Raw genomic sequence first — 15,811 nt, forward strand, 5'->3', positions numbered from 1 at the left:
GTGCGACCTGCTGTAAACAATGGAAACTTTCTTCTGCGCGAAGGGTGCCGCTGACTCCTGGCCTGGCCCGGCGGTGCCGCTGTAGGAAATGGGTGTGCGAGGTTCGCGCTCTCTTGAGCCGCCTCTTCCTCGGGGGTGACAGTGGATTTGCTTATTTTAGCAGAAACGAGCTGCTGGATGTAGAAGGAAAGTAGGTCGTGCGCACGGAAAATGCCTCTAAGGGACAAGTGTTGTCAGACTGAACACCATCACCATGGATGCTGTGAACCAGGTACAGTGGTGTGTGATGCTTTGGCTGTTTAGTTATCTCCTTTGTTAACAGTTTGCGGAAACTGTTGTGGTGTGGCAAATGTGCATCATTAGTGACAGTTTTGGATATAAAAAGTTTCTGAATTTTGTTTGGAAATGTTTTTTTCATATCCTTGAACTGTCATGTTAAAGTTATTTCAGGAAGATAATTTCTCAGCTCCTGCAGGAATTCCTGTGCAATAATCCCCAAGCCACCACATGGGTATACAGTGAGCAGAGGAAGGCAAGAAGTTGTGTAAAACAACTGGCCTTTTTGTTTCTGAAAAGTGTAATCTGATTTTTTTTTAAAATGATGTTTCTGGCAATCCCTTGAATTTGCTGTTTATGTTTTTACTTTACATCTTCTCTGGTGAGCTCTGATGAACTTGAAGATCTTATTCTCAGAGCAGAAAAAACCCCCCAAGTCCTGAAAGGGCTTGCATTCCACTGCTGTGTGACATGAAAGATGCCATCAGTGGAAAGTATAATGAATACTTTGAAGGTTCAGCCAACTTGCTAGATTTTTTTGTAATTGTTCTGCCTACTGTTACAATTGGTAGTCTAAAAGGAAATTTCTTGCTGCCTTGTTATAGAGTTTGTTATTTGGATGCTTTCACTTTTGTTTTGAAAAGAAAGGCATCAGTTTGGGGAATTAATATTTGAAAGCGTGAGCATGGCAACTTTGATAATGCTCCTTTAATTAAATGTAATTTGAGAGTAGGTATCATTCAGCTAGTAGAAACATTTCTTTGTATTTAGGATGAAATCATTTTGAGTTGTTCTAATGCTTTAAAAAGGTTAAAATCGTTTTCTTGCCTTAAAAATAACAGCGATGTGTTATGTCACTCCTCTTGATGTCAGTGGGTGTTGCACATGCATATTAGAGGCAGTATACAAACCAAAATATACTATTTTGAAGAATAGGGAATAGGCTAGTAGAATACAATATGTCATTGTGTTAGAGATCCCCAAACGTTTAGCTGATTTGTAATGGTTGTTATGTGTCCGTATATATAATAGTATATTATGGGGCCAGCATAGCTGGGTGGAGTGTTCATTCTATCGTTCTTTTCTTAGACTGCTTTTCTTTCTGATGTTCTTTTCAGCTTGAATTTATTTATAACCTTACATCTTTTAGAACAACTTTCTTGTCAAAATGTGTTTAATCTATTTGCACTTAATATCTCTAAATAGTTTTATCCTATGCCTCTACTGCTCTTTATCAAAAATAAATTTCTTAAAGATGCTCAGTGCTTCATTTAAAAATGGAAACCTTACAATGGGGATAAAAATCAAACCAAATGATAAGGTAGGAGCCGATTTATGAAGTACAAAGCTAGCTATTTTGTCAATAAGAAGTTAAAAAGAAGACCTAACTAATGATTTTGCAAACACATGCTTGAATAAGTGCTGTTATTCATTTAAATTTGATTTTCCCTCTGGGCAAAGCTTAATTGCCATATGCATATACAGCAATGGAATGCTATTAATTTTCATATGCATAAATACTGTGTATTGGAATAACTAATAATCATCCTGATCAATAAATGTTTTAGTTTCAATAGATTTTACAAAGATTGTGATGTGGAATGAAACTTTAGGAATAAGGTATTACTTCAGCAGTTTGCTTCAACCAGAAGCATTTTTTGAATGTGGCTTTATTGGTTAAAAATACTATAATAGCTATTTTGGGTATATACTAAGTAGTTATGCCTGTGCTTTTTTTTGATCATTGCTACTTTAAATTCGGATTCAGTGCTTAGGTGTGTACTGGCAACATTGAAATCACATGCTACGCTGTGAAGTACAGTATTTGGTAATGCTTTTTTGTACATGTGTTTCGGTTTGACCGATGGGAGTCAAGTAGATTTTTCTGGGGAATTGCTTTAATTGACGGAAATTTCTAGTGAGTTAACTTGGTTTTATATATTTATATGGTTTTGTGTTTGATACATGTAGCTTTGAATACATATTTTCTTTAAATAATCAAAATGACAGCAAACTGTCAGAAGGTATCATGGCTGGAAAATTCAGTATTGACTGTTTTTTAATTCAATGTAGATGAAAACTTTTGAGTAAAGCGGTTTTGAGTTTTACTTGTAGTCCTGGCCTTTCTTTTTAGCTAGTTTACTGTATGCACAGAAAATCCATAACTTAATAAAAATCACCTGAGTATTCTCATTATTATTTATCCTTTTATATATTTCAGTGCATCTGTTGGAACCTGGTGATCCTCCGTTATTACAGCAGCCTCTGCAAACATCAAAATCTGGTATTCAACAAATCATTGAGTGTTTTCGATCAGGTATGAAACTATGCCTGACTCTTAAGAAGTTCATTACTTTGTTATAAGAGTTATAAGAGTATATTAAAATAACCAACACCTGACTTTCTACATATTTGCAAACTATTTGTAGCTTTTTGAAATTAGGTGCTTATCCTTTTAATAGGTGTTTTCATATAAAGTAGTGAAGATAGAGTTCCTGCTGTGTAGTTATCTTTCAAAAACATTAAAAATTAGTTTGTTGTTCTGCTTTGTGTCATCCCTCCCTCCTGCTGTTATTAAGGAGTTTATCCTAAAACTCCTGAGATGAAGAGAAAATTTAGTGTTTACCTTGAACTTTTTAGAATTGCTTTATCATGTTACTTTTAAGATGTTCCGTGATTGTTTTCGGGAGTTGCAATGCATAGCAATGAACCTAAGAATAACAATGGAGCATTTGCGTAAGCATGCCAGAGATGACTGAAACCTTTAATGTTTTCTAGCTGTTTCTATGCTTCTATGCTTTTATTTTCACAACCCTTGCTGCAAGAACACAGCAGTTATTACAAGAATTAAAGCGATGTCTTTAATGCTACTATCTACGTGTTTCTAGATTTTTCCACATAGAGCTGTTATATATATGAAATGTTTCATGTACAAATTATTGCTGCTATGTAATGGGATGCACATCTGGGCTGAGTCTTGTAAAAGGGCACAATATTTAAGTTCTCCACTAGCATTTCAACAACTTAATCCAAAAAGAAAAACTGGATGTGAGAGTCATCATTAGTAACCTTTCTTCGTTTGGCTGAGATTGCCTAAGGCCTCAGATATGCACGGCAGGCTTCTTTCGCTTGAAGCAGATGAATGGAATGTCTACTGGTAATAGCACAAACTAGGTGCAAGTACTCTGTCTCTGGGCTACTTCCAGATTGTCCTCACTGGCAGATGTTAAATTGATAGCTTACCTTGACATCTTCAGTCATCTGCACCAGGGAAGTTGGACAGAAGGCAAAAGGACTTAGACCAAGATTTTACTGGCTGGTTTTGAACAAGCAACATTTCATTATGGAAAGAAACTATTTTGATTCTTGTGGTAAAGAAATAGAGATTAAAGCCAGAGTATTGTCCGTAACTATTTAAGCGGTTTTAGCAGAAGCTTCTGTCATTCAAAGCATTAAGAATAACAGATGAATTTGAATCTAAATTTTTCTTCTAAAAATGAAATTGCTTGCTAAAGACATAAACTTTGGTATTTCTGCCAGAGAAGTATTTGTAATAACCAATGTTCTGTACTGATTTCTTGTGACTGATATTATTCTAACATCAACATTTACAAATATTAGCAGAATTTGACAGTGTCACCTGCCCCAATTAGATGTAACTACAAAATAGAGAAGGCTTCAGAAAGCTGGAGACAGCATATGCTGGCAGAATACTGACTGCTCGTTGCCACAATCTGCAGTTGGTGAAGAATAAGGAGATGATTATTTTTTTCTCTGTCTGCTGTGTCCACAAAATGAGTGGATGTTTTAAATTTATTTGCTGTTTCCAGAAGTCCCTGAAGGTCTACAGTTTAATTCAAAAGGACCAATTATTTTTTTACTCCCACTGTAAGTGGCTTTTCACTGAAGTGAAAAGCTTCATAGTTGCATAAGGATGGTTTGAAGCCAGAGTGACTACCATGTCATCTAGTTTGACCTCCAGTATGTCATAAGTCCTTTAATCTCACCCAGTAATTCTTAAGCCCAATAATTTAGATTAGGGAAAAACATTTCAGTCCTGAACGAAAAGAGACTGAAATACCAGTGTGACAGGAGAGAGAATGAGGGACTTGTGTGTCCCTTGATTGGGAAATAGTGGAGAATTAGATGATTTTTTTTGTTTGTTTGGGAGAGGGGTTTGTGGCTAGGGCATGCATCAACAGCATGGCCAAATTTTGGTTTACTGTGTGCCATCACATGGAGCATCTTCAGTTTTGTTCAGCTGGGTTTTTGTCATGGTTTTCTTTATATGCACAAATTCAAACGTTGGTTGGTGAGATCTGAGTAAATAACTTGCTTTTAGGGGAACTCTACAGTTTTTAAATTTGGTGTTTTCATTAAATCTAAATATTTGTCCAGTAGTCTGTTTGTAAAAATGCAGGTCAGATGAAGGTGAGGTTAGTAACACTTGAAGAAAGAGCAGTGAGAAGAGGAGACGAGGCTAGGGTTGTAGCCCAGGAAAGGCATAGGAGAGGCTAGAAACTGGACGGCAGCCTCAGATAGTCAAGTTTGGGTCCCATTTTTAAGCAATTGTTGAAGAAGACGACACTGTGCTTTTCTAAAACTCAGTTGAAAAAAATTTTGTAGTGCTACTATTACACCAAGAAATAAAAAGTTGTCTTGGTAAGGCCCATTCCTGTTGAAGAACTATTAGTTGTTATGAAATTAACAATATTTGAAAGAATTTCGTTTAGGAAGTAGTTTTGCAGTGTGACTCTGAGTTTGATCTTTAAAAAGAATTCTTAAGAGAAGCGCCTGTGATAACAGAAAACTTGAACTTCTATTTCAGGTTGAAGAATGTCTTGATGCTGTTTCATAGTTGTCTGATATTATTTATTCTTGGTCCAGTTTCATTATATTTTTGCTTGTTGGACTATTGTGATTAATTTTGATTTATTCCATTATAAGGAAAAAATCAAGATAGAGAAATTAGCTGAATTTGGTTAGCTAGTGTTTCTTTCTAATTTGGAGTGGGTAAGTATTCATCATTTAGTAATCCATTGCTAATTGTAGGCATTACATTCACCGTTTTTGTGAGATGAGAAATGAAGGAGGGGGTTTGAAGTGTAATTTAAACTGAATCCTTCAGTTCCTTAAGCAAGGCAGGAGCTGGAATACATCAACAATGCTAGATCAAACTGTATCTTTGTGTTTTTTTTTTTTAATATACAATGTATAATAGTCTGGAAAACCTGCATGTTTTGTCATACTGCTTATGTTTTAGAAAAGTTTCTGACTTAAATTGTGTGTATTTTCCTTTCAGCAGGCTGAAAATATGTCTACAGTTCTATTTTCTTGCTTAAGCATCATCATCTTGATCTTGGATCAGATACCTACATGTAGTAAAATTTCTTGACCTGTTATTCTCTTTGTTTTATTGTATGCTCTAGTTTTTTGCCTTACCGGGTGCTATTTTTACATGAAATAGCTGTATATATCTTAGCACTGTTGGATAAGCTTAAAGAAAAAACACTGCAGGCTTCTTTAAATGCTCTAGGTGCTTATTCTTTCCTGTTGGGCAATTGTATTGCAGCAACCAGAAAGTGTAGTATGGACTCCGTCCTAATATTAGCTGTTAGTTTTTACCATGAATCGTGACGCTTTCCCTGTAAACTGTAATGTGGGTAATCCTTGGCTTGTTCTTTTTTTTTTTTCCAAACTAGTCGTGTTTTCGTAGTGAAACTTGGAGTACATATCATAAACGTACAATGCAATGAAGTAGCATTAACACAAGATAAAATGCAAGATACACTTGTCATGTTTTAAAATGTTTCCACTTTCATGGGATGATGTGAATTAAAAGATGAACAGAAAACCTTCCTTAAGTGTAATGTTTCTTTTATTACAGGAACTAAACAACTTAAACATATCTTGTTAAAAGATGTGGACACCATTTTTGAGTGTAAATTGTGCCGGAGTCTCTTCAGAGGATTACCAAATTTAATTACTCATAAAAAGTTTTATTGTCCTCCAAGTCTCCAGATGGATGATAGTAAGTCTTACTAATTGAAATGTTTAATAAAGCTATCTGAAGTTGAGGAACTTATCTTTCTGTACCATTTATATAAACACACCAGAAACAAAATGCAAAAAAAGAAGTGGAATTAAATTTCAGTAGTAACATATGTAGATCATTTTTATGGTAGTAAAGAAGCTACAGCCCTGACTTAGTATGCATTGACAACTGAGACCCATGTCAATGTCATAATTTGATAGCTAGTTTATACGTCCAACCTTTTAATGAAGAGTGTCACTGCTAATGCTTTTTATTCCTTCTTCCCCGTTTTCTTTCCTGTCTTTCCCTCTTTACTGTGAAAGATACAAAAAATATGCCAAAGGACTGGGAAGTGAATCTCATAGAAAGGTATGGGTCTAACAAGGATTTTCAGTTTTAGATCAGCATAGCTCTGATGGAGCTGGATCCTGTAAAGTGGCGTGGATCAATATCCATAATTTTCTCCTGTACTTGAGAAGCGCTCAGGGTCATGGACGCAATCCTTCAGTCTTGCTCATTATGAAACACAGACTAAAAGTTCACCCTTTTCTTTAAGGACCTGTGCTTCAATAATACTCTCTCTTTCCCATCGCCTCACCTCACCTTATGCTCCTTTAACATATTCTATGTGATCATGCCTAGCCCACCACCTTTGTTGTAGAAATGAAACCTTATTGTTAAAAGGAAGGAACTTAAATGATGAGGAAAAAATAAAGAAGTATATTTTTTATGGAAAAAGAAATTTATTAAAGTCTCATTCCAGTGATGACTTTTTGTTGATATGAGTAAAGCTGAATAATTTGGAAATGTGCCAGCATTCAAAAATGTTTTGTAAAGCTTTCTAGTGATCTTGATCTCTTGACTAGATCAACATAGGTGCAATGAGGGTTTTTCTTTCTTGATTAATGCCTTCCTGCCTCAATATTTCAAAAATCAGGAACTAACAGAGATTTACGTAGGCGATTCTTTTCCCACATTGTGTCAGCTAGTGTTGTGAAGGAGAAGGTGAAAAGACTGGTACTGTCACCTTCCTTAAATGAGTGTGCTCAGCCAGTTGCAGAGAGTCACAGAGCTTCTCTGTGAAAAGAGATGAGTTGTATTTTCAAAGCAAGGTTAGAAGTTCACGTGACTTAGATGCAAAAGTTTCTAAGCAAAGTAAGATTACCCTGAGTAAAGACTTCCCGTCCAGCTCCTGACATTCTAGCCTTCGTTTAATTGGCTGGTTAGCTTTCATATTTCACTGTTCACTAGGAGGGGTGCAAATGAAGAGAATAATACTGAACAGAACTATATAAATACTTATGTTGTAAAATTGAGTATGATGATTATTGAATAAAGTGGGAGTTTTTGTCAATAAATAAAATTAAAAGGTAGTGAACAAGAGATAGGAATAAAAGTTCAGCATCTCCATGGTGAAAAATTCCAAAGACTATTCCCTGATGACTTTTTTGAGACGTATTCTGTTAGTGTAGTCATTAAGTAGTCTGAAAAGGTGCTATAAAATAGGAAGGACTTTTTACCCTTGATAAGAATTATATAGATAGTCCCATTTGAAACTGACTGCAAAAGGTGTTAAAAATTCGGTGTTAAAAGATGGGTTCTGAGCAACAAACCAGCATATTTCTTGTACTGATGCTCTTTTCATATATTGATGGCAGTGTGGAAGGAACAACCCTGACTAAGTATGGGTTTTTAATTAGCTGTTACCAGGATTCACATCTTCAAATCATCGTGGATAATTTTGAACTGTATCATCTCAGTGCCTCACCTTTTTGCCGTAGCACCCTGGCTTCTTAGTTATGCCAGTGCAGGTGCTTAGCGTATTGTGCTGGGAACTAGATCACTGAACTAATTTGGCATTTAAAAACAGGATATTACTGAGGCCTGTAAAATCATGAATGACATGAAGGTAAATGGGAGCAATCATTTGTTTTTCTTTTTTTTCATAATACAAAAACTGTGGGGTATCCAGCAAAATTACCGGACAGTAAAATTATCAGTATTTGTGGTAAAACAAACAAAAAACCACTGCTTAACATTGTGGTAGCCAAGAATATAAATGCTTCAAAAGCATTTGAATAAATTTCTTGGAAACCAGGTGTTTTAAAACAGTACTTTAAAGGCAATCTCTTGAAATAACTTTGTTGGCTCAGTTTTTTTGTTTTGAGAGATTAGTACAATCTTTTTCCCCGCAATTTTTTTGTCCTTAACATTTACTATCTTACTGTATCACTGAGCCTATTAACTGCTTTGGTATTCTAAAAGCTTTCCCTGCCCCAGAAGTTAAGTTCTTTCTTACCTACTTATAATTTCATGCAGTGCTCAGGTTACACAGATGTTTCATTCTTTCTTAAGGACTGTTCAGCATTCACAGAGAAGAGCTTATTTCCAGAATTAGGTTCCTTTATTGAGAATGCCCATTTCCAGCAATAGGAAAATCAGTTTCTAATGATATTTCAGGCTTAGTTGCATACCTGCAGAACAAGCTTAGTCGTATGATGTTATTTTTGCAATTGATAGAGATTTTTAAAGATCAGTTTAATTCCAGGCCAACTAATTTTTCGTTTAGGCTTTCACGTTAGCATGCTAGAAGGGTGTACTTCCAATATGGGCTTTTAATAAAAAAGTAACTTGTACTGATGTGATAACAATGATTACTCAAAGCCTCTAAGTATAAATGGTCAGAAAAATAGTACAAATACAGGATTTGTGCAAGTTTGGTGACCGAATTGACACAGTGGTTAAAAGATACTTTGAAATTTAAATAATTGGAAATTACCAAATCATTAAAAAATACCTTTGCCTCTTTTCACAGACCTCCCAGATATAAATGATAAACAGAGTCAAGCCATAAATGACCTCCTCGAAGCAATCTATCCAAGGGTAGATAAGCAAGAATATGTAATTAAATTGGAACCTATAGAAACTAATCAGAATGCTGTATTTCAATATGTATCAAGGACTGATAGCCCAGATGAGAACATAGAAAGTAGTAGTACTCCTGATCAAGCTCCAGTACAGATACAGGAACCCAGCACTGAGCAACCCAAGACTGTTCCAGCTCCAACCCCAGTCCCAGCTGGGGAGTCTGTAGAATTACCTCCTGCTGATCCCGTTACAAACAAGGTGATACCTACTGCTGAAGAACAGCCCCCAGCAGTAAATTCTGAGTTGGACTCTCTGGATAATTCTGATTTTGGCCACCAGTTGATATGTTGCCTTTGTAGGAAAGAATTTCATTCCAGACGCAGTGTACGCCGGCACATTCGAAAAGTGCACAAAAAAAAGATGGAAGAGCTAAAGAAGTACATAGAAACAAAAAAGAAACCAAATCAGTGCTCCGCGAAAGGACGAAATAAGAATGTTCTTGTAACATTAGGTAGAAGTTGTCCTGTATGTTATAAATCATTTGCTACAAAAGCCAACGTAAGGAGGCATTTTGATGAAGTTCATAGAGGATTAAGAAGGGATTCCATTACTCCTGATATAGCTACAAAGCCTGGGCAACCTTTGTTCTTGGATACAGTTTCTGCTAAAAAATCTTTTAAGACCCGAAAACAAAAGTCGTCTTCAAAGGCTGAATACAATTTAACTGCATGCAAATGCCTTCTGTGCAAGAGAAAATATAGTTCACAAATAATGCTGAAAAGGCACATGCAAATTGTTCACAAGATAACTCTTTCTGGAAAGAACTCTAAAAGAGAAAAAGGACCCAACAATACTGCCAATGGCACAGAAATAAAAGTAAAAGTTGAACCAGCAGATTCTGTAGAACCTTCACCCCCTTCCATTGCCCTTTCTCTGCAGAATGAATTAAAGGGAACAAATCATTCAAATGAGAAAAAGAGCACACCGTCAGCACAGAAAAATAAAGTTAAACAGGACCCTGAAAACCCTAAATCAACTTCTAAATCAACCACTAAATCAACCTGTAAATCAACCACTAAATCAACCTCTAAATCAACCAATGCATCTGCTGCAGGTGGCCAGCAAAAAACCAGGAAGCCAAAACTTTCAGCTGGCTTTGACTTCAAGCAGCTTTACTGTAAACTCTGTAAACGCCAATTTACTTCTAAACAGAACTTGACAAAACACATTGAATTACACACAGATGGAAATAACATTTATGTTAAATACTACAGGTGTCCACTCTGCTCTTATGAAACACGTCGCAAACGTGATGTGATAAGGCATATAACTGTAGTTCATAAAAAGACACCACGCTACCTTGGGAAAATAACTGCAAGTTTAGAAATTAGAGCAATAAAAAAGCCAATTGATCTTGTTCTAAATAAGGTGACAAAAAGAGGCCCTCAGAGGGATGAAACAAAACAGATTGGTTCAAAACAGGATGTCACCTCCAATTCTCCCAATAAAAAGTATGAAGGAGCTGATGTTGGCATTGAAGTAAAAGTAACAAAAAACTTTTCTCTGCACCGATGCAATAAATGTGGGAAAGCGTTTGCCAGAAAAGCTTTTCTAGAACATCATAAGAAAACCCACAAAGCAAATGTATCTCATTCACCTGAAGAAAATAAAACCAAAGGCAGAAGTACAAGATCTAAAGCTGTTGTCTGGTGAGGAAAAATAAAAAGTGTTTTGTCTTTTTTTTTTTAAAAAAAAAAACAAAACCACTGCCTTTCTTTTGCTGTTGTTGATTTATTGCCTAAAACATATTTTTTCCATAGATTTTATGGTTTAGCAGCTTAAGTACTAAGGTAGATGTCAAATTTGTTTCTTAAATTTTGTTTTTAGTGTTTTGGAAAAGAGTTAATTTCTAAATTTGTCATTATAGGAAGTTGGAATAGAATAGAGATTAAACTGTACCCAGTCAACTCTTTAAATTGTCTTAAGGCATCTATTGTAATCAAGCTAATATACATACATGTCTAAAATAGTAATTTTTAAAAATTAACAATACTTTTGTTTGGTTTGAATAACTTAACCTGTTAATTAACTTCTCTGTGACCCAGTTGAAGAAGTACTAAAGGTGCTACAGTAAAAGCTGTTGACAGAAAAAATCTCTATGAACTTACTGGAATTATCATTCATGCTTTTTTTTTTTTATTTTTAAATTTTAACGTGTGTTGCCTATGCCCTGTCAACAAAAGGACATAGAACAGTTTTTTGGAATGTAATTTGGATGCTTAATTGCTTTGATTTAAAATCAGTATGAGTTAGGTGCCTTTAAAATCATAAAATTTAGGATTTGATTCTTTTAATGCTTATTTATGTAAGCACGGGTTTGGAAACTTCTGGTCATTTATTTTTTAAAGTGTTCGAGTCTCATCAAGAATTTTTGTTTTAAGCTAAATATGTGTAGAACTCTGGCCAAGAATTTTCTAAACTTTTGCTTATATGGTACTCTGGGAATTTTTTTACACTTGGAGGGGTTGTATTTGTAGTTTCTCAGTTTTCCATAGCCTTCATGTTAAAGATGGCCTATTTTTAAAAGGACCTTTCAAAAAAAGAAATAACATATGTATGTGGTCAGTTCGTATTTCAGAGTGACCAACTGATGCCTGAAGGTTGGGGGATTGCACAGAAAATTATAATGAAGAGAGACAGTAGTGATACCTATAAGAGTTTTTAACATCCTTATTCAGAATTACCTTTCTAGCATATTTGGTGAAAAGAAAATCAAGTGTATGTGCCTTATTCTATATTTCAACTCTGAAATGCTATTTCCCAGGAGGTAATTTGATTTGAGTTCAGCTTTTGTAGTGAATTTCCACCTAGCTACGTTAGTTGTAATCTGGTGCTTTTGTGACTTTGTAACAAATCCTGGCTAAGCGGGACGAAACTTCAAAAATTAACTGAGCTGGACCCTGAATTGTGCTGAATTTAAGAGGAGGAGTGACTTCTGCATTTTGATCAATAAATAAAAATTTAGCCTTATAAATTATTTATGTTGTGTAACTTAAAACAGAATTATATGGGTAAACTCAAAGTATTAATTTATTCCCATTTCTCCTCAGATAGGTTCAAGTGATGTTCGGAAAGTTTGGAGTTCATTTGAATGAAAAAGACTTTAGTTTGTTGTTGGAACTGCTAATATCTTGATAATGGTACTATAAGGAGGAAATATTTTCATAAGCTGTTGTTCTCTTACTAAATTAATAGCCATTCTGACTGTAGGACAGTGCCTCCTCTCAAAACACTGAAGTAGTTGAAATGTACATGTGCTTCTAAGTTAGCAGTTATCTCTACACAGTATAGAACGAACTTTCTGAAATTTTTTAAGTACAGAGGCAAGTTAATGAACAGCAGCTTTGGAAGAAGATTTTTGTTCCTCATTTAGGAAATCATCTTCAGAGAGCTCATCGTGCATACTGGTCCTCCCTGGTAGTGCTAATTGATGAACAGCTCTAACTTTTTTGTCATATCCTATTTTGGCAAATGTTGTGTTATATACTGTTTTAAATTTATTACAAATGAATGTATAAGAGCAAACAATGTAGTGTATATTGGCTGAATTGTACTAATTTTTAGTATTTGCCATAACATCAGTTTGTTCATATTGACTAATTTCCCAGTTCTGGGATATTCTGAATTTCGCTGTACTGAAGTTGCTTAAAAGATCTCCATTTTGTTTCCGTATGTGGTTCATAGGAAAACTTTGTAAACATCTAGGAAGTTTACAAGAATATCCACATTCCTCTATTCTTTAATTTTAAAAAAAAAAATTATACACAAGCACTTTAATGATAGTTGCAGTTTATTTTTTCAGTTTTTTTTTTTTTTTGAAAGATCAACACACTAATGTTAATATGAAGGTAGTGAATATTTGCTGATGTATTATAGACAGACAATCTGTGCACAACCACTTATAAACTTAGCTGATTTCATTAAATATTAATAAAAAGGGAGGATAGTGTGGGAGAAACTCAAAATATTTTTTCTCTCAAGATCATGAATGACCATTATAGGTAGCACTTGACTTTGTATAATTTGGAAAATGTTTTAGATACCTTTTTTTAACTTTTTAATCAAGATTGTAGTAAAACAGTCGCATGCCTACCATTATGAAATTCTTGGCAGGTTTCATGCATCAGTGGTTTGTTTTTTTTTTGTTTTGTTTTGGGTTTTTTTTTTACTTTTTAGAAAATATTTTGTTTAGTGATTTGTGTCAAATTGCTACAAGTTGAAAGGTATTGTACATCAGAAGAAATACCATGTTTTTTATATAGGTTCACTCCCTTACTTAGGGAGGTGCCTCGTGTTCATATATACTTTTTGTATAAAATATATCTAAAAATGTTGATCACAAGATCAGGCATAAAAATACTTTTATGGATAGAGAAATATTTGGCCCTGTTAGTGCATTGCACTAAAAATACTGTGAATGGGAACTGGACTGTAGTTGTTGCTCAAAATGTTCTATATTGAATGTACATGCTTTTGTTTGCATAAATGTACTGTATTTGATGGAAAATAAAGCAGACTGGAAATCACTTTTAAGTGTGCATAAACAAAAAGGTGTCGTGTTTGTAAACCTGGAATATCTATCACTCCACAATCAGAAATTACAATGTTTCCATTTTTGTAAAGTTTTACTCTTTGATCACTGAACCTAGTTGTTTGTAATGTTCAGTTGTAATAAATGTTTTTTTTGTTATTAAAAGTTTGGCACTTGTGGAGTGAACACTTCTCCACACTGATGGTTGACCCTTGCTATATTTTTAGAAAACACTTTTGATACTGGCTTTTTGTTCTTTGTAAAGGTATCTCTTCCTTAACTGAGCAAAGATTGTTTTTGTTATCCTTTTAAAACAAAAGTGAATATTAATATTGAAGGAGATAGGCTATGCTGGTTTTTTTTAATAAGAAAATAGGGTTACGTAGTTTTGCATTGCAAATAATGTTGGTGGCCATCTAATGTTACTTCTTTTTATGTTTGGAATATAAGAAAAGAACTGCCATAATCGCTTATTCTTTTGCAAAGGAAGACATCAAGCTATTTATGTAAGTGCATTTTAACTAATGTTCCTGAATGCCCGTGGATTAAGATTGGGAAATTAAAATGCAGGTGTAGTGTTAGAATAACTGTTCATTTCTCAGCTAATCCTTGAGGTTTCTGCTGTTTGTTCTTGGTAAGTGTGCAGTCTGCATTTTGACATACATGAAGGTGAAGTTACTCCTGCTTCAAAGGTAAGCTTTCTTCTAAAGGATCTCCAATTCGGCATCCATGTAGATAAACAGAGCTACAAAATTGTTTTGTTCTACTTGAAGCTTTGGGTAGCGTATTTCTTCTTAAAGATGTGGCTTAATAATTTGCAATTGCCACAACTTTGTATCTTCCCATGAGTTTAAATCTGGGTAGCTCTTCTGAAGCACAGGTCTCCTTTTCAGTCTGACTTGTGGAATAGTTTCGTTTTTTCTTTTTCCAGTAATGAAAATAAATTATTTGATTATGATGGACTTGCTCAGTTTAGTGATTTTTTTTTAATCTTTCCATGCAACCATCTTGAATGGGAGGAAACAAAAATTTGAAACGAGAAGGATTGCTAATTACTGCTTTTAATTCACACAATACGTATTTTTTGACAAATCTTGCAAAGTTGTAGTAAAGCTTTGAATATAGTCAAGATCCATGTGGACACTTATTTGCAGGGTTACACATTAATGTGTCTGGATATCAGTTTTTAATTAAGATGCAGTCTTGCATCATTGATAAGGCACCTTGGTTTGGCTCGTTTTGCTTGGACTAGCCAAAGACAAATGTAAATTCTTCAGAATTAAGGTTGAGTCTTGTTAAAGAGATTTTTATTCAGAATGAATGTGAGATACCTTACAGAAAACTTTGAGGGTGATCTAAGCATTCTGTATGAAAGCCTGTCTGATTTTTCTTTGAAGTGCTACGTATCTTCCAATGCTAAGGCTTTGAGGGGCTAGCTTTAATTGATGTGAAATCTTGCATAAACAACAAGTGAAACTCTCTGATGCTGGAGGCATCAGACTTGCTGAAGTCTAGTAAAGTGCTGGCTTCTATCTCAAAACCACCTTTTCTTTAGTTAACCATCTCTAAGGTGAGGGTGTCTGGTCTTCCTAGTTTTATTTTTTTGTGTTTGATTTTGGAGTGTTTTCTATTTTTATGTTTTACTTGTCTTTTCTGTCTGGAATGTTAAATTCTAGGGCTTGATGTCCTTGTAGTGTTTGGTCTCCTCAATTTTACAGGAGAATTAAAGAAAACTGTAGCTTAGATAGTTGATGGTTGTTATCTCCATTTGTTTTTTGATTGGCTTCTGCTGGGACGAACTTAAAGCTACTGTGTGAAGGATTTGTGTGACTGGTCAAGTGCTTGAAGTACTTTGAAAACGAGATCAGTTTTGACTGATGGCTGGACGAACTGTGGGTAGATATTTCACATCATTTCCTTTTGCTGAATAGTGAAATACAACAATTGGTTAACCACAAAGGTAGACCAGTATGTTGGTTGGGGGATGAGGGGTAGAGAAGAAAGGGACCTCAGTAATTATATTGATGGAGAACCCCTGGTGT

General features: G+C 34.9%; 1 protein-coding gene across 1 annotated transcript; it reads left to right on the forward strand.

Moving 5' to 3' along the window:
- The first annotated feature begins 160 nt into the window (after window positions 1-160).
- Window positions 161-13,914, forward strand: ZNF800 (zinc finger protein 800). The gene is made up of 4 exons (XM_009575456.1): window positions 161-271; window positions 2,498-2,593; window positions 6,164-6,307; window positions 9,126-13,914. Exons 1-4 carry the CDS (start codon window positions 211-213, stop codon window positions 10,889-10,891), a joined length of 2,067 nt encoding a protein of 688 aa, XP_009573751.1. The 5' UTR covers window positions 161-210; the 3' UTR covers window positions 10,892-13,914.
- Window positions 13,915-15,811: the final 1,897 nt, after the last annotated feature.

The sequence above is a fragment of the Fulmarus glacialis genome, unplaced genomic scaffold (assembly GCF_000690835.1).
Source record: "Fulmarus glacialis isolate BGI_N327 unplaced genomic scaffold, ASM69083v1 Scaffold45043, whole genome shotgun sequence".
Lineage (NCBI taxonomy): Eukaryota > Metazoa > Chordata > Aves > Procellariiformes > Procellariidae > Fulmarus > Fulmarus glacialis.

Coding starts and splice junctions, on each gene's coding strand:
- ZNF800 (XM_009575456.1), top strand. CDS start 211: ATGCCTCTAAGGGACAAGTGTTGTCAGACTGAACACCATCACCATGGA. Junction 272..2,497: donor CCATGGATGCTGTGAACCAG/GTACAGTGGTGT, acceptor TATATATTTCAG/TGCATCTGTTGGAACCTGGT. Junction 6,308..9,125: donor AAGTCTCCAGATGGATGATA/GTAAGTCTTACT, acceptor CTCTTTTCACAG/ACCTCCCAGATATAAATGAT.